Here is a 22089-nt window from a genome sequence, read left to right as displayed (position 1 = left end):
CGCTCGAGAACCTATTCAAAATAGGCAGCACTGATTGGCTGACTGTCGCGGAAACGCGCCACGCCCATTGGGCTTCCCCGCAGTCAATCACAAGCCCTCGTTCCCTCATTCCTCCCCGTCATTGGTGGGTTCAGCGTCGCTTCCGGGTTGTGCGCGTTTCCCATTGGCTGCAGAGAATGCACTTTCGAATCGGGCGCCGGCGGAGCGAAAGTGGTGCCCCCTGTGGTGGGGAGGGGGAGGTGCACCCGGCGGACCTGTCCCCGGTACTGGGGGGGGGGGGGTGGAGGGGGTGAGGGTGAGGGTTGGTGGGGAGGTGAGGGGTGGTGGGGGGTGAGGGTTGGTGGGGAGGGTGAGGTGGGGGTGTGGTGGGTAGGGTGAGGGTTGGGGTGGGGGTGAGGGTTGGGGTGAGGGGTGTTGGTGGGGAGGGTGAGGGGGGAGGGGTGAGGGTTGGGGTGGGGTGAGGGTTGGTGGGGAGGGTGAGGGGTGGGGAGGGTGAGGTGGGGGTGAGTGGTGGGTAGGGTGCAGTGAGGGTTGGGGGTGAGAGGTAGTGAAGGGTGGGGGTGAGGGTTGGTGGGGAGGGGGTGAGTGGTGGTGGTGAAGGGAGGGGTGAGGGTTGGTGGGGAGGGTGAGGGGTGGTGGTGAAGGGTGGTGGGGGTGTAGGGTGAGGGTTGGGGTGGGGGTGAGGGTTGGGGTGAGGGGTGTTGGTGGGGAGGGTGAGGGGTGGGTAGGGTGCGGTGAGGGTTGGGGTGGGGGTGAGAGGTAGTGAAGGGTGAGGAGGGGGTGAGTGGTGGTGGTGAAGGGAGGGGTGAGGGTTGGTGGGGAGGGTTGGGGTGAGGGGTGATGGGGAGGGTGAGGGGTGATGGTGGGTAGGGTGAGGGTTGGGGTGGGGTGAGGGTTGGTGGGGAGGGTGAGGGGTGGTGGTGAAGGGTGGTGGGGGTGATTGTGGGTGGGGTGAGGAGGGGGGTGAGGGGTAGAGGGGTGAGAGCCAGTGGGAGGGTTATGAGTGGAGGAGGGGAGGGAGACATGGTGATGGGGCGGGGGGCAGGAGGGACCAGTCGATCAGGAGGAACTAGTCATTGACTTCAGGAAGGTGAAGTCAGGAGACCACACGCCAGTTCTCATTGGTGGGTCAGAGCTGGAGAGGGTCAGCAGCTTTAAATTCCCGGGCGTTAACATTTCGGACGACCTGTCCTGGGCCCAGCACATCGATGCAATCACAAGGAAGGCGCGCCAGCAGCTTTATTTTCTTAGGAGGTTGAGGAGGTTCGGCTTGTCACTAAACACAAACTTCTACAGCTGTATCGTTGAAAGTGTCCTGACTGGTTGCATCGCGGTCTGGTACAGTGATTCGAATGCGCAGGAACGTAGAAAGCTGCAGAGAGCAGTGGACTCAGCCCAATACATCACGGGCACATCCCTCCCCACCATCAGGAGTATCTACAGGAGGTGCTGCTTCAGGAAGGCAACATCCATCATCAAAGATCCCCACCATCCGGGCTGTGCCGTCTTCTCACAGCTCCCATCGGGCAGGGGGTACAGAAGCCTGAAGCCCCACACCACCAGGTTCAGGAACAGCTACTTCCCGTCAACCATTTGGTTCTTGAACCAACCGGCACAACCCTAATCACTACAGTTTAGGAACACTTTGACCACTTTGCACTACATTTTTTCTTCTAATTGTGATCTTTCTTGTAAAAATTGTGTTTATGTTTATCTTGTGAATGCTGCTTACATGATGCCGTGTGCCTGTGGTGCTGCTGCAAGTTTCTCATTGCTCCTGTGTACATATGGACTGTGCAGCTGACAATAAACTCGACTTTCACTAAGGAGACTTGGCTTGTCACCGAACACTCTATCAGACTTCAACAGATGCACTGTTGAAAGTATCCTGACTGGTGGCGTCACAGCCTGGTACGGCAATTCTAACGCACAGGCAGGCAAGAGGCTGCAGAGAGTAGTGGACACAGCCCAGTCCATCATGGGCACAGCCCTCCCCACCATTGTTATGGCCTTCCACATTACTGTCTGCCTGCACTGCACTTTCTCTGTAATTGGAACACTTTATTCTGCATTCTGTTATTGTCTTCCCTTGCACTGATGTGATGAAATGATCTGTCTGGCTGACATGCAAAACAAAGTTTTTCCCTGTACCTCAGTACATGTGACAATAATAAACCAATTGACCAATTTATCACTTCTGCCTTTAGAATTTTGCACATTACTGGGTCTCCCAATCTTCCTTGCTCTAAGGAAAACCCCAGACTCCTGACACAATAAGACCGTCTTTCCTGAGACCATCCACGTAAATCTACTTGGCAGCATTTCCAACAGCTCAAAGTGTGGTACCTGGAAAGGGACATCAAATCATGTAGACTACACACACACACACACACAGCACCACCAAGGGAACATGGTTAATTATTAATAAAAGTTAATTATACAAAACTAAACTCTATAAACAGAGTAATTTTTGATTCCATGTACAAATATTGTGCAGTTACAATACAAACTGTAGCATTGAGGACATTTGTGCACATCATTGTAAGCTACCCCTGTGCTGTCCTGGGCACACAGTGCCCACTATAGATCTGGGGTCAGGGCAGGGACACCACAGGTCAGAGAACCACACTTTATTTGCAATATTCCCACAGTCCCAGAGCAGAGACAGCTCAGGTTTGAGCTGCACCGATTTCCACTGATTGGAGCAGAGACTGTGCTGCTGGAAGGAAGGAGAGGGAGACTGTGAGGGAGAGAATATAGGAGCAAAATTAGGCCATTCAGCCCATCGAATCTGCTCTGCCAATCAATCATGGCTGATTTTTTTTCAACCCCATTCTCCTGCCTTCTCCCTGTAACCCTTAACCCCCTCACCAATCAAGAACCTATCAATCTCTGCCTTAAATACACCCAATGACTTGGCTTCTACAGCCCTTGGCAATGAACTGCCCAGATTCATCAGCCTCTGGTTGAAAAAATTCCTCCTCATCTAGTTCTAAACGGACGTCCCTTTATTCTGAGGCTGTGCCCTTGAATCCTGGACTCTCCCACTGATGGAAACATCCTCTCCACGTCTGCTCTCTCCAGGCCTCTCAAAGAGAGAGAGAGAGAGAGGGAGAGACTGACACTGAGAGATCGAAAGAGAGTGAGCGGGGGGAAGATCAGGCGGGAGGGGAGATCGGGGTGGGAACCGAGGGAGAAGACCGGGGGTGGGGGGAGACCGAGAGCCCACGTTAATTTTTAACCACCTTTGCTGATGAGGGAGAGGAGGAATAAATGCCAGGTAGAAGGAAACCAAGTGTTTGATTGGAGTTGGGAACCAGGCACCAAAGGTTATTGCTTGTATCACTGGGAGCAACCAGAGAGGCTGGAAGACCCAGGACGGACGTGCCTACTATTGCAGGGTGACTGTATCTCCCTCCCCACCCCAGCCGGAGCTGGCCAGAAGGAAGCCATGCTTTGAATTAGTTCCTCCAGGAGGATGGTGCCTGGACAGTTCCAGCTGCTCAGGGAAGACTGTCCTCAGTTGGTGGAGGAGCTAAGTACAAGGAGTGGGTTTGTGTGTCCAGGAGCTCTAATAAACCCATTTGCAGTCCTGGTCGCCCTATTATAGGAAGGACGTGGAGAGGGTGCAGAGGAGGTTCACCAGGATGCTGCTGCATCAGAGGGTATGAGCTATAAGGAGAGGTTGGACAAACTTGGGTTGTTCTCCCTACGGCGGCAGAGGCTGAGGGCAGACCTGATAGAGGTTTTTAAAATTATGAGAGGCATAGATAGGGTAGACAGTCAGAAACTGTTCTCCGGGGTAGAAATGTCAAACACCAGAGTACCTGCTTTTAAGGTTAGAGGGGGGAAGTTTGAAGGTGACGTGAGGGGCAAGTTATTCAAGCAGAGAGTGCTGGGTGCTTGGAATGGGTCACCAGGGTAGTAGTGGAATCGGGCAGTTTGGTGGCGTTTAAGAAGCTTTTAGATAGAGACATAAATATGAAGGGAATGGAGGGATATGGATGATACACAGGAGGAGAACATTTAGTATAAATTGGCATCAAGATTGGCACATCGTGGGCCGAATGGCCTGTCCGCTGCTGGACTGTTCTATGTTCTTAGATCAACGTGACCAACTGGTGCTCTTGATACGTCTGCTGACTGAGGAGGGGGTAGGTCCAGTGGGATTGGAGCAGCCCCGCTGCTCTGCACTCCCTGTTGGAAGTGAGTAGACTGCGAGAGAATCCGAGCTGCTCCAGGTTCAAGTTGCTCAATTCACCACACGTCTGACACGACTTACAGGCGCAAACCCCGCTCAGGATCGTTGCTGCAGGAAGGTCATCCACCCGAAACGTTTCCCCTTCCCCTCCCCACGGACGCTGCCTGACCACCTGCACATGTCCACTGTCCAGATGTCAGTGGGTCAGCTCCGAGGGACGGCTCTGAGGGTCAAGTCCGTTGATTGCTGGCTGGGTCTGTCGGGTCGGGTCGGCTCGGCTGACCAGTGGCTGGGTCTGAGGGTCGGGTCTGCTGACCAGTGGCCGGGTCCGAGTGTCAGGTCGGTTGACCAGTGGCCGGGTCCCAGGGTCGGGTCCGAGGGTTGGGTGGGTTGACCAGTGGCCGGGTCCAAGGGTCGGGTCCGCTGACCAGTGGCTGAGTCCCAGGGTCGGGTTGGTTGACCAGTGGCGGGGTCCGAAGGCTGGGTCCGAAGGTCGGGTTGGTTGACCAGTGGCCGGGTCCAAGGGTTGGGTCCGCTGACCAGTGGCCGGGTCCGAGGGTTGGGTCGGTTGACCAGTGGCCGGGTCCGAGGGCTGGGTCCGAGGGTTGGGTTAGTTGACCAGTGGCCGGGTCTGAGGGTTGGGTCCACTGACCAGTGGCCGGGTCCTAGGGTTGGGTCCGCTGACCAGGCCAGGTCCGAGGGTCTGGTCGGCTGACCAGTGGCCGGGTCTGAGGGCTGGGTCCGAGGGTCGGGTTAGTTGACCAGTGGCCGGGTCCGAGGGTTGGGTGGGTTGACCAGTGGCCGGGTCCGAGGGTCGGGTCCGCTGACCAGTGGCTGGGTCCCAGGGTTGGGTTGGTTGACCAGTGGCCAGGTCTGAGGGTCGGGTCTGAGGGTTGGGTGGGTTGACCAGTGGCCGGGTCCGAGGGTTGGGTCCGCTGACCAGTGGCCGGGTCCGAGGGTTGGGTGGGTTGACCAGTATCCAGGTCCGAGGGTCGGGTCGGTTGACCAGTGGTTGGGTCCCAGGGTCAGGTCCGAGGGTCGGGTCTGCCGACCAGTGGCCGGGTCCCAGGGTCGGGTCAGCCGACCAGTGGCCGGGTCCCAGGGTCGGGTCAGCCAACCAGTGGCCGGGTCTGTCGGGTCGGGTCCGCTGACCAGTGGCCGGGTCTGTCGGGTCGGGTCCGCTGACCAGTGGCCGGGTCCCAGGGTCGGGTCCGCTGACCAGTGGCTGGGTCCCAGGGTCGAGTCTGCTGACCAGTGGGCGGGTCCCAGGGTCGGGTCTGCTGACCAGTGGCCGGGTCCGCTGACCAGTGGCTGGGTCTGTTGGGTCGGGTCCGCTGACCGTTGACTGGGTCAGTCGGAGATGTTATCCAACACTAACACAGGGAACTGTTCTCCTCCCTCACACAGCAGTGAGTACGCTGCTCGATAAAGGTGGAACTGGGGCTGCTCCGGAGACTCGGAGGAAAACACAACAGGAAGCAGCTCCTCCGCCATGACCTGTGAAGCAAGAGAAACGGGAGTCAGGGGGTCAGCTCTCCACACACTGTCGGACTTTACATCCACTCAGTTACACTGTTGGTGCAGCACGGCTCAGCAGCCTGTTACCTGACACACACACATCCAGAAAAGGAAGGTCGAATACAAGAGTGGTCTGGCTCAAAACAGAACAGACCGTAAAGGCTAGCGTAGGTTTGTGGAAAGGCATATATTAGCTGAAGCTATTGTTGGTCATTTACAGACTGAGGCAGGTGAAATTATATTTGTGAATAAAGGAAACTGCAGAGAAATGAAACAAATATTTTGTGAGAGAGTGGTGGGGGGGGAGCGGGTAAGGGAACGGGGGGGGAGAGGGGGGAGGAGAGAAAGAGAGAGAGAGAGAGAGAGAGAGAGAGAGAGAGAGAGAGAGAGAGAGAAGAGAGAGAACAGGCAGGATTGATCCTACACAGAGCCAGAACAGACTTGACAAGTGAATGGCCTCCTTCTACGCTGTAGTGACCACCCCCTCCAGCTGCAGACAGCGGTTACTGATCTCTCTACAGGTACTGGCAATAGGATTTTCCTGCCCCTTTAAGTTTGATCTACATTGAAGATAAACAAATGCAGAGTAAGGGAGAATTAAAAGCCCAATGAGCACCCACTCCAGGACCTGACAGTGCTCAGCAGCACAAACATTACAGGGCGGCAAGGTCTTCGAGTGATGGAGTGTGGCTTGGCTGGCCGGAGAGTCAGGGTCAACACCCAGCTCCTTGCTTGCTAGTCTCCTGAGCCCAGTGTCTGACATGAATTGGTTACAATTAGTGTGAAATGGCCTGATTCAGCAAAAAAAAAAGCAAAGGAATGACATTGGAGGCATGCGGTGCGGGCTGCCACCTGTAGCCTCGGGCCAGCACCTGTGAGGGGTGCACACAGGATGGCCCAATGAATCAGAGCCAACAGAATCAGTGTAGAACGATGCAGAACCGATAAGGCACAAGAATAATAATGAAGGTTTTTGGAGGTAGGGCAGGGAGAACTCAGGAGACCAGCGAGCGAGAACTCCGGGGAGACCAACTATCAGAAGGAAGACCCCCATTCCTGGGGCAGGGAGAAGAAGGATCAGTCGTTTGGTCAATGGGAGATCTCATTCTAAGTGAGAAAAGTAGTTTGGGTGAGTATTGATCCAAAAAGAACAATAGAATTCAGGAATTATGTGGATATTTGCATTTCATATAATGTTGATATAACAAAGTTGTGAGTAGTTTGAATCAATTAGGATTTGCGTGGTCATTCACCTAACCTCAGTCAGCTGACCAAGGTAAGAGCCAACAGCTGTTGGGACAGCAGTCTGCAGGTCGAACAAAGCTGTGTCCTCTCGTTAAGGTGGACACGGAAGAGCATAAGACACTGTTTGAAATTAAGGCTTTAAGAAAAGACTGAAACAAGCGACCATGTCTTTGTTACTTGTGGAATCTTGCTGTGCATGTGGTTGCTATGTTTGTCAACATTTCAGAACTAACTTTTACATTTGAAGCACATTTCTGAGATGTTGTGATTTGCAAAATCACTGAAAATCTGTCCCCCTTCAGGACGTGCCTGAGAGTCCAAGAACTTGTTTCTCAACCACCGGGAGTGCACACCCTCAACGGATACCTGGGGCAAACAGCACAGCCACAGCTGGTAACTAACAGTAAACCCCCCACTCTGTCCACACATCACCCACGGGCTTGGAGCTGTAAATAGCTGCTCTACATCATAACTGGAACTACCCCCCACCAGCACATTAAACAGGCAGAACAAGACAACAAACACCTGCTTCCTCAGGTGACTGAGCTGCCAGGATAATTTGACATTTCTTTCTATTTGATGATTGCACATGGTTAGGGTGATGGATTTGATGGGGCTGGGCAGTGCACCTTACCCTTTGAATGTGGATCTGTTGTTGGAGAGTTTGTACGTGAAACCTGAGGGTGTCCATCTCCTTCAGTTCCTGCAGACTGGAATAGAGGAGGAGTGGTGCACATCCGCTGCCACTGTCTCTGCACGCCTTAAAGGCTGGCCTCCAGCAACTCCCCAGCTTCATCCAAAGTGTTGCAGCTATGTGCCAGAATCAACAAAAGATAATGGAGACACAAAACACTAGTTAAAATATATAGAATGAAGGAGCAACATAGGGAACTTAATCACTGGGATGGCAACTGCTCTGCCCGGGACTGCAAGGAATTGCAGAGAGTTGTGGACACAGCCCAGCGGATCACGGAAACCAGCCTCCCCTCCATGGACTCTGTCTACACTTCTCGCTGCCTCGGTAAAGCAGCCAGTATAATCAAAGACCCCACCCACCCCGGACATTCTCTTTTCTCCCCCCTCCCATTGGGCAGAAGATACAAAAGCCTGAAAGCACGTACCACCGGACTCATGGACAGCTTCTATCCCACTGTTATAAGACCATTGAACAGTCCTCTAGTTCGATAAGATGGACTCTTGACCTCACAATCTACCTCGTTATGACCTTGCACCTTATTGTCTGCCTGCACTGCACTTTCTCTGTAACTGTAACACTTTACTCTGCATTCTGCTATTGTTTTACCCTGTACTATCTCAATGCACTATGTAATGAATTGATCTGTATGATCGGTATGCAAGACAAGTTTTTCACTGTACCTCGGTATATCTGACAACAATAATCCAATTCCAAATCATCAATACAGATAAGTGTGAGGTGATGCATTTTGGAAAGTCAAATCAGCATTAGACTCATACTATGAATGGTAGGGCACTAGGGAGTATAATGGAACAGAGGGACCTAGGAGTACAGGTGCATAGTTCGTTGAAAGCAGCACCACAGGTAGACAGGGTGGTGAAAAAGGTGTTTAGCACGCTGGCCTTCATCAGTCAGGGCACTGAGTACAGGAGTTGGGACATTATGTTGCAGTTATATAAGTCGTTGGTGAGGCTGCACTTGGAGCACTGTGTACAGTTTTGGTCGCCCTGTTATAGGAAAGATGTGGTTAAACTGGAAAGAGTGCAGAGAAGATTTATGAGGATGTTGCCGGGACCAGAATGCCTGAGTTATAGGGAGAGGTTGGCCAGGCTGGGTCTTTATTCCTTGGAACGTAGAATGAGTGTTTAAAATATGAGAAGCATGGATAAGGTGGATGGGAGTCCAAAACTAGGGGGCATAGGTTTAGGGTGAGTGGGGTAAGATTTAAAAGGGACCTGAGGGGCAACTTTTTCACGCAGAGGGTGGTGAGTGTATGGAACGAGCTGCCAGAGGAAGTGGGTGAGGCAGGTACAACAGTATCATTTAAGAAGCACTTGGATAGGTACATGGAGGGGCGGGGCTTGGAGGGATATGGGCCGAATGCAGGAAATTGGGACTAGCTGGGTGGGCACCGTAGTCGGCATGGACTGGTTGGGCCGAAGGGCCTGTATCCGTGCTGTATCATTGTGACTCTATGACTTAAACCCTCTGATTCCACGCAGATATGAAAACAGAAAATGCTCAGCATGTCAGACCGTATCCGTGGACAGAGAAACAGTCAACATTTCAGGTCTGAGCCCCTTTGTAGGAACTATGACAGAGAAGAAAATTTAGTTTTCATTAGGAGAGAAGTGGGAGAGGAATAGAACAGAGAAAAGGAAATCTCTGGTAGGGAGAGTCCAAATACGTCCATGGGGGCAGTCACAAGCACATTCTGTCCGTGGAATGTGCTGTTACCAGCAAGGTTGGGGGACGAGGGCTGGGTGTGGTGGGTCAGACCTGTATTGGCATGGGATTGGATGAACAGGGCTGGATTTGGCTCAGCCCTTGAGTGGTGTCCAGTTAGAGCATATCATCTCATATTTACTTCCAGCACAGGAGGACATTTTCCAGCTCATTGAGTCTACCGTTGCTCTCAGAGCAATCCCATCAGTTATTTCCCTCCTACCTGTTCTCACTCACACGCCTATTAAGATCACACCGACTCTCCTGTTACCCACCTGCAGTGGGAACAACTTACAGCAGCTGACTAACCTCCAGCATGTCCCTGGGATGTGGGAGGAACCGAAGCACCAAGGAGTAACCCTGATGGTCACAGGCAGAAAGTACAAACTCCACACAGACAGGTCCCTGAGGTCAGGATCAAAGCTGGGTCCCTGAGGTTGTGAGACAGCTGCCCTCACCTCAGAGTAACTATGCCGCAATATCTGTAGCTCCCTAAGGAGATAAACAGTTTTCTTTGCTGCTTCTGATCAAATTACTGCAGTTAAAGAAGTAGGTATGGAGAGCATTGGACTCAGCCAGTTCCATTACAGGTATGGCTCTCCCCACCATTGAGGACATCTACAAGAGGCAATGTTTCAGGAAGGCGACATCCACCATCAGGGACCCCCGCCATCTGGGCCATGCCCTCTTCTCGATGCTGCCATCAGGCAGGAGGTACAGGAGCCTGAAGTCCCACACCTCAAGGTTCAACAACAGCTTCTACCCCACTGCCGTCAGGTTCTTGAACCCACATGAAAAACCCTCACACTACCTTGGACCCTATTTCTTTTCGCTCTCTCAATCTTGCATTAGTGTCGTGATTATTTTGTTGTTAGTTTTGCACACATACAAGTCATGTATAATTTATGTGAAGTTTATGTTAACTTGCGTTTGTCCCCATCTTGTAATGCACTGAGCTGCTGCTGCAAAAAGCTCACTTTCATGCCATTTATACCCGGTGTGCGTATGTCTAGGACAAGAATAAATTTGAACCTCTGTGTGCATTAGGTGTGCCAAAGTGGGGGCTCACCCCTGGTGCCTGTTGAGATTAAATTCTCCACTGACAATCACTGCCAGGGGCTGGGATGGTGAAATTTCACGTGGCTAGTGCACTGAGTGCTTTTATATTTCTCTCTCTGACAGATGTACTGAGAGAATTTGTACAGGTGATGTACACATGTAATTGAACTTGATTAATGTAACCGGACCATAAGCATCAAAACCCTGGTGAGCTACGAGCAGGAAGGGCTGACGCTCACCATCCTTAAGCTGCTGAATGTGCTGGAGAAGGCTGGGTAGAGTTTCCTGGCATCTCTCCAGTGTCTGCTCTCCCTCACGTTCCTGCTGCCCACCGTAAGGATCTGTGAATAAAAACAATTCTTATTTCCCTGCGTACTAGCCGAGGAGGCCAGCCGTGATCACAACACTGGAACAGAAGGTGGTTTTAGGACACAGACTGAGGTAAGCCCCTGGCAGTTCCAAAGGGAATGATATTTTGGTTTAACTTGCAGAGACCTGGATTCAGTTCTATTTCCCCAAACAAACTAAACTTCCTTTAAGTGGCCATAGATGAGAAGGGTGGATTTACTTGACCAAACTGGAATAAATAGCAATCAGAATATGATAAACAACAGAAGTAGAGTATCTGTGCTGAAGGACCACAACGAGAAGTCTGGAAGGGATCAGTAACACAGCTTCTCACACAGTTCAGCTATCTGAAAACTATCCACTAACTCGCCGGCAGGTGGGAGCTTTAAACTGCCTGATAATCTCTGATTATCTCCAACCAAACTTTCCAAAGATATCCTGTCAAGGCTTCAGGAAACACTTCCACTTGCTCTTTCAAAGACAAATGGAATAAAATTGTGTGTAAATCAAATTGTTAACAGGAAGCAGGCTTTGCCAAAAGCTTATTTTGCAAGATAACAATGGAGCTACGAATGCTTAGAATATCCATTTCAACTGTGTGAATCCCACAGGAGGGCAGACTATAAATTTGTTTTATGAATAGGATCATTTCAAACTGAATCAATAAAATGGTCTGAAACATTTATCAGCAGAATGTTACCTGCTGAATGGAAGTTTTCCATGTGACTGGCATGAACCGGCTCTTTTCTGAGTGAGATTCCCCAGCACCCACCCTCACATGATTCGTGCTCCTCTGAATTTGCCCTCTCACTCCTCCCCCATCCTGCACTCTCACATTTAGAAACATAGAAAAACTACAGCACAATTCAGGCCCTTCGGCCCACACAGGTGTGCCGAAATTACTAGGCTTACCCATAGTCCTCTATTTTACTCAGCTCCATGTACCGATCTAACAGTCTCTTGAAAGACCCTATCGTATCCGCCTCCACCAACGTTTCCGGCAGCCCATTCCCCGCACTCGTCACTCTCTGAGTAAAAAACTTACCCCTGACATCTTCTCTATATCTACTCCCCAGCACCTTAAACCTATGTCCTCTTGTGGCCACCATTTCAGCCCTGGGGAAAAGCCTCTGACTACCTACCCTATCAATACCTCTCATCATCTTATACACCTCCATCAGGTCCCCCCTCATCCTCCGTCTCTCCAAGGAGAAAAGGCCAAGTTCCCTCAACCTGCTTTCATAAGGCATGCTCCGCATTCCAGGCAGCATCCTTGTAAATCTCCTCTGCACCCTCTCTATGGCTTCCACATATTTCCTGCAGTGAGGCGACCAGAATCCTGAATTATTCCGAATCCTGTCCCAGTGCCTCTGGACCCGGTAACTGCTTTCTGACACTCTCTCTCCTCTACGCTTTGCTGGAGTCCTGTCCTCTAGAATTCCACAGGCCATCCCAGCAGACAGTACAACCCAAGGGCAATGTTAAGCACAGACAGTGAAAATAAAAAGCTACAGATGCTGGAAATCTGAAGTAGAACACAGAACAGTACAGCACAGGAACAGGACTTTCAGCCCATGTCTGTGCTGGCCATGATGCCAATTGAAACTGTACATCTGCCTGCACAAGGTCCATATTCCTCCATTCCCTGCCTGTCTAAATGCATCTTAAACATTGCTGTTGTATCTGCTTCCCCTGGCAGCGCATTCCAGGCACCCACCGTTCTGTCCAAAAAACTTACCCTGCACATCTCCTTTAAACTTTCCCCTCTTGCCTTAAAGCTGTGCCCTCCAGTACTTGACATTTGTACCCTGGGAGAAAGATTTTGACCATCTACCCTATCTGCACCTCTCATAATTTTATCCACTTTGATCAGGTCACCCCTCAGCCTCTGACACTCCAAAAAAAAAACAAGTTTGTCCAACCTCTGCTTATAGCTAATACTCTCCAATCCAGGCAGCATCCTCGTGAATCTCTTCTGCACCCTCTCCAAAGCCTCCACACCCTTCCTGTAATGGGGTGACCAGAACTGCACACGGTATTCCAAATGTGGCCTGACCAATATACAGCTGCAACATGACTTCTGAACTTTAAAACTCAAATAAAAACAGAAAATGCTGAAAATAGTTGGGCAGTACAACTCTGGGCAGTACAACTGTGGACAGAGAAACAGTTAACGTTTCGGGTCTGCGACCCTTTGTCAGAACTGGGAAAGAGAGAATTGGTTAGTTTTCAGTAGCAAGGAAGGTGGGGGTGCAAACGGTAAAACGAGTGAACATCTCTGATAGCGTGAGCCCCAATGCTTTACTGTGGCAGTTCAAGAGCAGTGGTTCAGAATCTTCCCTTCTCTTCCTGGATCTCTCCATCTCAGGAACAAGCCACAAACTCCCATTACAAACCCAGGCTCCCACAGCTATCTCCCAGTTGCTTGCCACTTGAATTCACCATCCCACTCTGACCTGTCTGCGGCCTTGCACTCTGTTACAACAAAGCCCAACGCAAACGTGAGGAACAACACCTCGTTGTTCAGCTGGACATGCTGCAGCTTTCTGGGCTCACTATCGAATTCTCCCACACTGGGTAACTCACTCCTTCTGCCCGCCTGTATCAGGGTCGGCCATTTCTGCCTGTCACCATGCTGCCTCAGTGTTTCTCCTTCTATGGTCTGCTCTGCTGGGCAGGTGTCATTGCCTCGTTATTAGCAAAACATTACACAGGCAAAGCAGCATAATTTGATCCTAACGGCTACTCTTGTTGCCACATTAAGGCTTTTGGTCTCACCCTACCAGAGATTTTCCCCTTGCTCTACCCACCCTTCCCCAACTTCTCTGCTAACAAAAACTAACTTGTTTTCTCTCCTTCCCAGTTCTAATGAATGGTCTTGGACCTGAACCGTTAACTCTTTCCACAGATGCTGCCCAACCTGCTGAGCATTTCCAGCATCTTCTGTTTTTATTAAACATAGACAATTTGTAAAGAACATACCCATGGAATGGAGCAGAGGGTCTGTGTACAGATACTGGTTGATACACCGGTAGAGATCAGAGATGCGGTCCAATTGTTCTTCAATCTCTGCACTACTCACAGATGGAAGCTGTGAATGGAACTGCACTGTAAACTTAAGAACAATAGCTGGAAGGTTTTAAATTGATGTGTTTCCCTCCTTCACTCTGGCAGAATCACAATTTTAAAATCAGGAATCCACAATGTTAATTCAGCTCCCTAACTAAAGTAGCAATCCCTTTCAGCCAGCCGTTCTTTGTTGATATTAAACACAAACCACTGAGAAATAAAAAATTAACACAAAGTGTAACTGTGCCTGCTGAAGGATGGGTGGATTCGGTCTTCAAGGGAGTGGTACGGACAGGTACAATTACTACATTTAAAAGGCATTTGAACAGGTATGTGGACAGGAAAGGTTTAGAGGGATGTGGGCCAAACACAGGCAATGGGACTAGCTCGGGTAGGCACCTTGGTCGGCATGGAGGAGTTGAGCCGAAGGGCCTGTTTTCCGTGCTGTGTAGTTTTGTGACTCTACGGTGAAAGGATACTGCTGACTGAATCCTCTCCATGAAGCGCCTCCTCTCCTGAACAGCATCGGCTTTGTTCTTTGACACTTTTCCCCACAAGCTGGAGAACAAAAGAAATGGAATACCTGTTTAGCCGTGCTCTCTTGCAAAGTCTTTGTTGCCAGGTCAGGTTTCTCCTACCGAGAGCATTAGAGGAGATCGGTCACAGTGACACGGTTTGGTCAGGGAGGGAGCTTCATGCATGCAAAATATAGTGACCAGACAAGTGCTCCTCACCCCTCCTTTTGCTCACCCATTCCCTCACTCACTCAGGAAATAATGGGGAGGGATGCAACGTGAAATGCAGCACACTCTACCGTGTCTGTCATTAACACCGACAGGGGCACAGAGCGGGAGGAAGTATTTGATAATAACATAAACAAACACTACAGGATCCCAGAGATCTGGGGAGGGTGGGTGCTGGGTCCCAGGCTCCACGAGTGAATCCTGCTGCTGAGGATCTGCTCACCATGCGTTTCGGCTGTGCTGCTTTCTCCATTCGGCTGGTAGCTGCAGTGTTGACCTGTGAACGTTAAGGGTGATTTACTCTTCTGACAGTCCAGGAGCAATTGTGCTAACAGGAAAATTTGTTACTTTTTCAAACTAGAAACAAAGCAAATGGCCAGAGCTCATCTTCCCGTTCCTGACTGGAACAAACTCCCCATCAGCTGGCACCTTTTCCTCGGCTACCCCCGGCAGCTCCCAGTCCTCAGCACACTGAACTTTAGCTCCTTCCTGACCCTGCACAACTGTGCACCACCCTCCCTATTCACTCCTCCTCTCTCTTACACCTCCCAGTCTCAGAATGGTACCTCTGTGCACCCTGCCTCTCACCACTCCACCTATTCAGTCTACAGGGCCCCCCGTCACATTCTGCACACACAGCCAGAGCCTCAGCCCCACCACGTACTGGTCCAGAGGCAGCTGTAGCTCCACGTGGCCCTGCTGAGATCACGCCTGGAACACTGTGTGCAGGTCTGGTCCCACTACCTACAGAAGGATCTCTGTGGTGGGGAATGAAGCCAAGGTTGACCTGTTGATTCTCAGAATGGTGGGCTTGTCGTATGAGGAGAGATTAAGCAGAATGGGTCCAGACCCTCTAAAATTCAGAAGAATGAGAGTTGATCTCATTGAAGAGTACAAACTTGTTATAGGGCTTCACTGGGTAGATGTGGAGCAGATGTTTCTCCAGGAGTCCTAACCTCAGAATAAGGAGTCAGCCACTCAGGCAGAGATGGGGAGAAATTTCTTGGCAGAGATCAGTCCTCTGGGGCAGAGGATTCCAAACGATCTCCACCCTGTGAGTGAAATTTCTCGTCTCGTCATAAATGGCCTACTGCTTATTCCAAACTGTGCCCCGGTTCCAGCCACCTTGGTAAAGGGGAAACATTCTTCCTGCGTCTAGCTCGTCAAACAGTGAATGACAGAGCAGGTACAAGGCCCCAGCAAGGAAACATGTTGCTGCTCTGGCTTCCAGTTCTGTAGAATTTGAGAGTTACGGGGAGGGGGTGGTGGAGTGGGACTAGCCGAGTTGCTCCTATATGGAGACAACATGGATGTGATGGGCTGAACAGCCTCCTGCCTGCTGTAACCATTCTGTGATCTGGTTCACACTCACTCAGTCTCAGCCAGACTGAGTACACAGATCATCCTCTGCTCAGGCATTCCCTACTGACAACTAAATTCTCCCATTCAATTCGAGTCATCGAGTGCTACAGCACAGAAATAGGCCCTTCAGCCCATCCAGTCCATGCCGACCTGATCTTCCGCCCAGTCCCATCTACCTGCACCCAGACCGTATCCCTCCAAACCCCTCCCATCCATGTACCTGTCCAAACTTCTCTTGAATGTTACAATTGAACCCGCATCCACCACTTCCGCTGGCAGCTCGTTCCACACTCGCACCACCCTCTGAGTGAAGAAGTTCCCCCTCAGATTCCCCTTAAATATTTCACCTTTCACCCTAAACCTATGTCCTCTAGTTCTAGTCTCACCCAACCTTACAGGTAAAAGCCTGCATGCATTCACCCTGTCTATAGCCCTCAGAATTTTGTATAGCTCTATAAGATCTCCCCTCATTCTCCTGCGCTCCAGGGAATAAAGTCCGAACCTATTCAACCTTTTGCTGTAACTCGGGTCCTTGTCTAGCAAAGCAGCTAATTCAAGGGCCATTACGGGTAGACCCTAAATGATGGTCTGACCAGCAACACACACATCCTATGACTGGAAAACAAAAGACGCAGGGTTTCCACCCGAAACATTGACACTTTCTTTCCTCCCACAGATGCTGTTCGACCCTGCTGAGTTCCTCCAGCACATTGTGTGTTGCTCCAGATTCCAGCATCTGCCGGTCTCGTGTCTCCAAAATAAAAGACAGTTCAGCACAAGACATGACACAAAAATGGTCCAATTTCTCTACACTTTGGTCTTTTAAGCAAGGATTCTGCACCTCAATGTCAGTGATCAAGTTCTGGACAGATGTAAAAGGTGGGACACTGGAGGACAAACACTACATGCTCACTCCCTGAACAGGCATCAACTAAAGCAGCAGCTCAGCGACTGAGCAGACAATACCAGTTGGCCACTCGGCCCATCGTGGCTGCTCTCCCATTCAACAAGATCACGGCTGATCATTTACCTCAGCACCACCTTTCTGCACTGACCCCATATCCCTTCATTCTCTCAATATCTAAAACTATCGATCTCCACAGCCATCCAGGGTAGAGACTTCCAAAGGTTCTCCACATTCTGAATGGAGAAATTTCTTCTCGTCTCTGTCCTGAGCACATGGTCCCTGGTTCTCAACACCAGAGTCAGGGAAACATGAAATCTGCATCTACTCTGTCAAGTCCTGAAAGAATTCTGTATGTTTCACTCAAGTGAAGATTAATTTCAAACTTCTTACCCGCTTGACTGAAGAGTGAATAATTTGGGAGTCTCCACACCAGAGGGGTCGCTCTGCGGCATGCCCTCTTTGGAAGCACTTGACTTCACGGGACTCTTTAATACTTTTCATATTTTTGCTGGCTAACAGGAACAAACGTTGGAGTGGAACTTGTGTCTGGACCTGCAGGGGTCCGTACTTTGTGGTCTCTGAATGTCCTTGGAGTGGGTTTCAACGAGTGGGGTCTGCTGCATTGAGTTCTGCTTCCTGCCCTGCGGGACAGGGGACGCCGTGATCAGGATGCTGTGTGGCCGCAGTTCCATCCGCTCGCGACCCGCTGCGCAAAGAGCCTCGAGCCAAACGCCCTGCGGTGGATGACACCAACCTTCTCCTTCCCACCAGCTCGGTTTTGTATGGAGCTTTCAACGTACCAGCTGCTGGCTTCCTGGAGGAGACGGTACGCGGCGTGGTCCTCTTCCCACTGAGTCCACCTGCTGGACAACTTGACGATGCCATGCGAGCACCAACCTTGTCTGCCTTCGCATTGGCTGACCCATGTGGAATGGCTGGTGAACGTTGATCATGGCACCTGGCCACTGCTGACTGTCTGACAGTACCGCGGCCTCCGTCAGTCACTGTGGTGCTGCCCTCGGGGGCGCCTGGCTGGATCAGCTCCGTCTCAAGCACTTTATGTGTTTGTCGGATTCGCAGGGCTTTGGCCAGCGCTTTATTCAACAGCTCCAACTCCTGCAGCTCCTCACCTCCACAGACCTGTTCTGCAATAGGACAAGAAGAGAAAATGTGCTGAGTTCTACACCCAGGCTCTTACCCTGCTTAGTTTTTAACAGCACACAGTGTCCTGTCGATCGACACCAATACTGAAAGGGACAGTGGGCTTGCCCTGTGGAGATAAGTTTTCCTTCTCTGCCCTTGGTCTGGAGTGAAAAGCCAGGAGCAGGTTTCGTCCGTGTGGTTTCTGTTCCAGTTTGGGAAATAACCCCAGCAAAATAATCTGGGCCCAAACACCCCCAGTGTGCAAGGGGTGGGCTGAAGGGAGGGGGGTGGCGATGACGCAAATGATGATACGTGTAGAAATCCCTCTTGTCCAAGATGGGCTCTGCACCAGCAGGCTACTCTCCCTGCATCCAGTGAAGGCACAGCTAACAGAACCGCTGCCTCACAACCCTGACCTCGGGGGCTGTCTGTGTGGAGCTTGTATGTTCTCCCTGTGACCGCGTGGGTTTCCCGCAGATGGATCAGCATCTCCCACATCCCAAAGACGTAGATTCACTGGCCACTGTAAATGGTGTGGGGAAATAAAATATGGAATGAATGTAGAATTCGTGTTGATGATCAGCATGACTCAGTGGGCTGAAGAGCCTCTTTCTATCCATGGCTCAACACCACCAGCCTGAAAACTAGCAGGGGGAGACCCAACCACTACCACTGATTAGTGCAACTTGTACAGAGAATGTAAACGATTATCCCTTTGTGTAAGGGTGGAGCCAGTGACCCAGGTTCAATGCTGGCCGCTGACTGTAAGGAGTTTGTACGTTCTCCCTGTGTCTGCGTGGGTTTCCTCCGGGTGCTCCGGTTTCCTCCCACGTTCCAAAGACATACGGGTTAGGAAGTTGTGGGCGTGCTATGTTAGCGCCAGAAGCGTGGTGACACTTGCGGGCTGCCCCCAGAACACTCTACGCAAAAGATGCATTTCACTGTGTGTTTTGATGTACATGTGACTAATAAAGATATCTCATCTCATCTCTCTCCCAAGGGAGAAGATCCAATGAGAGTTGGTGAACAATGGAGCCCACCCTTCACAGCCACCTACTCTGCCCAATGACACAAAACCAAAGACCCTTTTACAAGAAATATCTGTAAAATTATAAAGGTTAATGAACATTCGTTAAGAGGTGCTTAACTATCGGCTACAAAACACAAAGGTGACATTTTTCCAAGACAACAGGGGAGAGATTTAATAGGAACCGGAGGGGCAACTTTTTCACCCAGAGGGTGGTCAGTGTACAGAACGAGCTGCCAGAGGAAGTTAAGGCAGGTACAACAACAACAGTTACAAGGTACTTGGACAGGTACATGGATATGGAAGGTTTAGAGGGATATGGGCCAAATGCAGGCAAATGGGACTGGCTTGCATAGGAATCTTGGTCGGCATGGACCGGGTGGACCAAAGGGCCTGTTTCCATGCGGTGTGACTCTGCGACAGCATAAATAACAGCTTCACTGTATCATGTCACAGTGCAAACAAAATGACTTTTCTAGAAAAAAATAAGGCAAATTGTCTGCAGGTCAGTGAATGAACTGGATCTGTGCTGAAGCGGACACAAAGATTGTGAGAGTGCGGGACAGAATTGGAGAGCGGAGCAACACTTCAGAATTGCTGTGCAGTGAAGAAAAGGAGGAGGTACAAGGGAAATGCAAGGTCAGGGGAGAGGGGTGAACCCAAAGGGTTCTTGTCTTGTACAGGAGCAGATTCAAGAGCTGAAGCTCTTTGTTTCGTTGCTATGTACCAATACTGAGCACAATAAAACAAGGGGCACTGCAGAGTGATGGGGATTCTCTGAAGACTCCATGAGGCAGTGATTAGCTCACACTGAGTATTGTCTTCAGTGTACCAACTGAGTTCAGGGACGGAGCAGCTCAGCACTTGGAGCTGCAGAGCTCTGGAGCGGAACAGGGTGAGCCGTGAAAGGAGAACGAGACACAACGAAAAGGCAGGAAGGTGCCGGAGTTTTTAAGGTTCCTGAAATGCACTTCTGTCCCACCAGAGATCTCCGACGAGTCTTCTGTCCCGCTGGCAGTGACTCCGTCCTTCCCGAGGATCTCAGCGGCACGGGGCTTCCTGAGGAAACATCAAGAATCCCTCAGTGACAAGATGCCAGTGTAACATTGACAAACACACTGGGGGTGGGGGGGGAGGGAGTCAGTGAAAGAGGGGATGGGGGAGGGAGGGGACTGGGGTCTGTACCGTGGGGTGAGGGGGGAGGAACTGGAGGGAGGTGGGGAGTTGGTGAGGGAGGGGAGGTGGGGGACGGGGGATGGGGACTGAAGGGGTAGGGGAGGGGACTGGAGGGGGAGGGGAGGGGGACTGGGGGTTGGTGAGGGAGGGGGATGGGGATGGTGACTGGGGGGTGGGGGATGAGGTGAGGGAGGGGGGATGGGGGTGAGGGAGGGGGGATGGGGGTGGGGGAGGGAGTCAGTGAGGGAGGGGATGGGGGAGGGAGGGGACCGGGGTCTGTACCGTGGGGTGAGGGGGGAGGAACTGGGGGAGGTGGGGAGTTGGTGAGGGAGGGGAGGTGGGGGATGGGGACTGAGGGGGGTGGGGAGGGGACTGGGGGTTGGAGGTTGGTGACGGGGGGTTGGGGGACGGGGGGTATGCGGGTGGGGGTTGGTGAGGGATGGGGATCGTACCGGGGGGGGGGAGTCGGTGAGGGAGGGGGGTGGGGGGAAAGGGTTCAGTGAGGGAGGGGGGTGGGGATGGTGACTGGGGGGGGAGGGGGATGGGGGGTGGGGGGGGGAGGGGGTGGGGGGGGAGGGGGAGGGGGGAGGGGGGCCGTACCGGGGGGGCAGCAGCCGCTGAAGCTCCCTCAGCTCCTCCCGGAGCCGCCGCTCCTCCGCGCCGCTGCGCTCCGCCGCCTCGCTCACCGCCCGGCTCAGCCTGTGGGACACACAGCGTCAGTGGGGGGGGGGGGAGGGAGCGCCGCGGGGGGGAGGGGGAGGGAGCGCCGCGGGGGGGGAGGGGGAGGGAGCGCCGCGGGGGGGAGGGGGAGGGAGCGCCGCGGGGGGGAGGGAGCGCCGCGGGGGGAGGGGGAGGGAGCGCCGCGGGGGGGGGAGGGGGAGGGAGCGCCGCGGGGGGGTGGGGGAGGGAGCGCCGCGGGGGGTGGGGGAGGGAGCGCCGCGGGGGGGGGAGGGGGAGGGAGCGCCGCGGGGGGGGGGTGGGGGAGGGAGCGCCGCGGGGGGAGGGGGAGGGAGCGCCGCGGGGGGGGAGGGGGAGGGAGCGCCGCGGGGGGGTGGGGGAGGGAGCGCCGCGGGGGGGGGGTGGGGGAGGGAGCGCCGCGGGGGGTGGGGGAGGGAGCGCCGCGGGGGGTGGGGGAGGGAGCGCCGCGGGGGGTGGGGGAGGGAGCGCCGCGGGGGGTGGGGGAGGGAGCGCCGCGGGGGGGTGGGGGAGGGAGCGCCGCGGGGGGGAGGGAGCGCCCCCGGTGACCGGTCACCTCAGCGCGACGCCGACGGGCAACATGGCGGTTCCTTCTCCCGACATGCACCGCGGCTGCTGGATGCGGGGTGTCACTTCCGGTATCTCAGCGTCAGTCCCGGAAATCGAATGGGTTCTGTCACCCCCGGCTTCAGGGGTCAGCCGGGGGGGGGGGGGGGGGGGGTCAAACAGGGGTCAGCCAGAGGTGGGCAAGGTGTCAACCAGGGGTCGTCAGGGGTCACATGGGGGTCAGAGACGGTCAGCTAACGGTTCCAGAGGTCAGCCTGAGGTTGGCCAGGGTCAGCCGGGGTCAGCCAGGGTCGGCTGGGGTCAACCAGGGTTGGCAGGGGTCGGCCAGGGTCGGCCGAGGTCGGCTGGGGTTGCCAGGACAACCCCCGGTGGTCAATGGGCTGAGCTGGCGGGTGGTGGGGGGGGGCGACGGTTCAGGACTGACTGGGACCCCCGGGGAGGCCCAGGCCCGATGACCAGGGTCGGGGGTCAGGGGGCAGCGTGAGGTGGGACAGAGGGTGGGGGTGGGAGGTCAGCCTCGACCTGACCAGGCGGTACAGCAGGCACGAGGGACCGAAGGGCCGGTCTCACCTCTGGATTCCTTCACTTGGTTAACGGAGCAGAGAC

At 52.9% G+C, this 22089-nt stretch overlaps 2 protein-coding genes across 3 annotated transcripts; both read right to left on the bottom strand.

Moving 5' to 3' along the window:
• Nucleotides 1-4746: 4746 nt before the first annotated feature.
• Nucleotides 4747-17414, bottom strand: LOC127573943 (tubulin epsilon and delta complex protein 2). 2 transcript variants are annotated; one of them, XM_052022564.1, is made up of 7 exons: nucleotides 17265-17414; nucleotides 14829-14882; nucleotides 14342-14420; nucleotides 13776-13896; nucleotides 10685-10786; nucleotides 7599-7774; nucleotides 4747-5698 (listed from the first exon to the last, which is right to left on the bottom strand). In XM_052022564.1, exons 1-7 carry the CDS (start codon nucleotides 17324-17326, stop codon nucleotides 5552-5554), a joined length of 741 nt encoding a protein of 246 aa, XP_051878524.1. In that variant the 5' UTR covers nucleotides 17327-17414; the 3' UTR covers nucleotides 4747-5551. The 2 variants fall into 2 exon arrangements, with proteins under 2 accessions (XP_051878524.1, XP_051878523.1); XM_052022563.1 differs by having other exon boundaries at nucleotides 13776-13901; nucleotides 17265-17408.
• A 60-nt stretch (nucleotides 17415-17474) lies between these two features.
• Nucleotides 17475-21511, bottom strand: LOC127573944 (uncharacterized). The gene is made up of 4 exons (XM_052022565.1): nucleotides 21473-21511; nucleotides 20821-20919; nucleotides 20027-20103; nucleotides 17475-18019 (listed from the first exon to the last, which is right to left on the bottom strand). Exons 1-4 carry the CDS (start codon nucleotides 21496-21498, stop codon nucleotides 17475-17477), a joined length of 747 nt encoding a protein of 248 aa, XP_051878525.1. The 5' UTR covers nucleotides 21499-21511.
• Nucleotides 21512-22089: the final 578 nt, after the last annotated feature.

Source organism: Pristis pectinata, chromosome 8 (assembly GCF_009764475.1).
Source record: "Pristis pectinata isolate sPriPec2 chromosome 8, sPriPec2.1.pri, whole genome shotgun sequence".
Lineage (NCBI taxonomy): Eukaryota > Metazoa > Chordata > Chondrichthyes > Rhinopristiformes > Pristidae > Pristis > Pristis pectinata.
The sequence above is the reverse complement of the archived record's forward strand: the minus strand, read 5'-3'. Positions and strand labels throughout refer to the sequence as shown.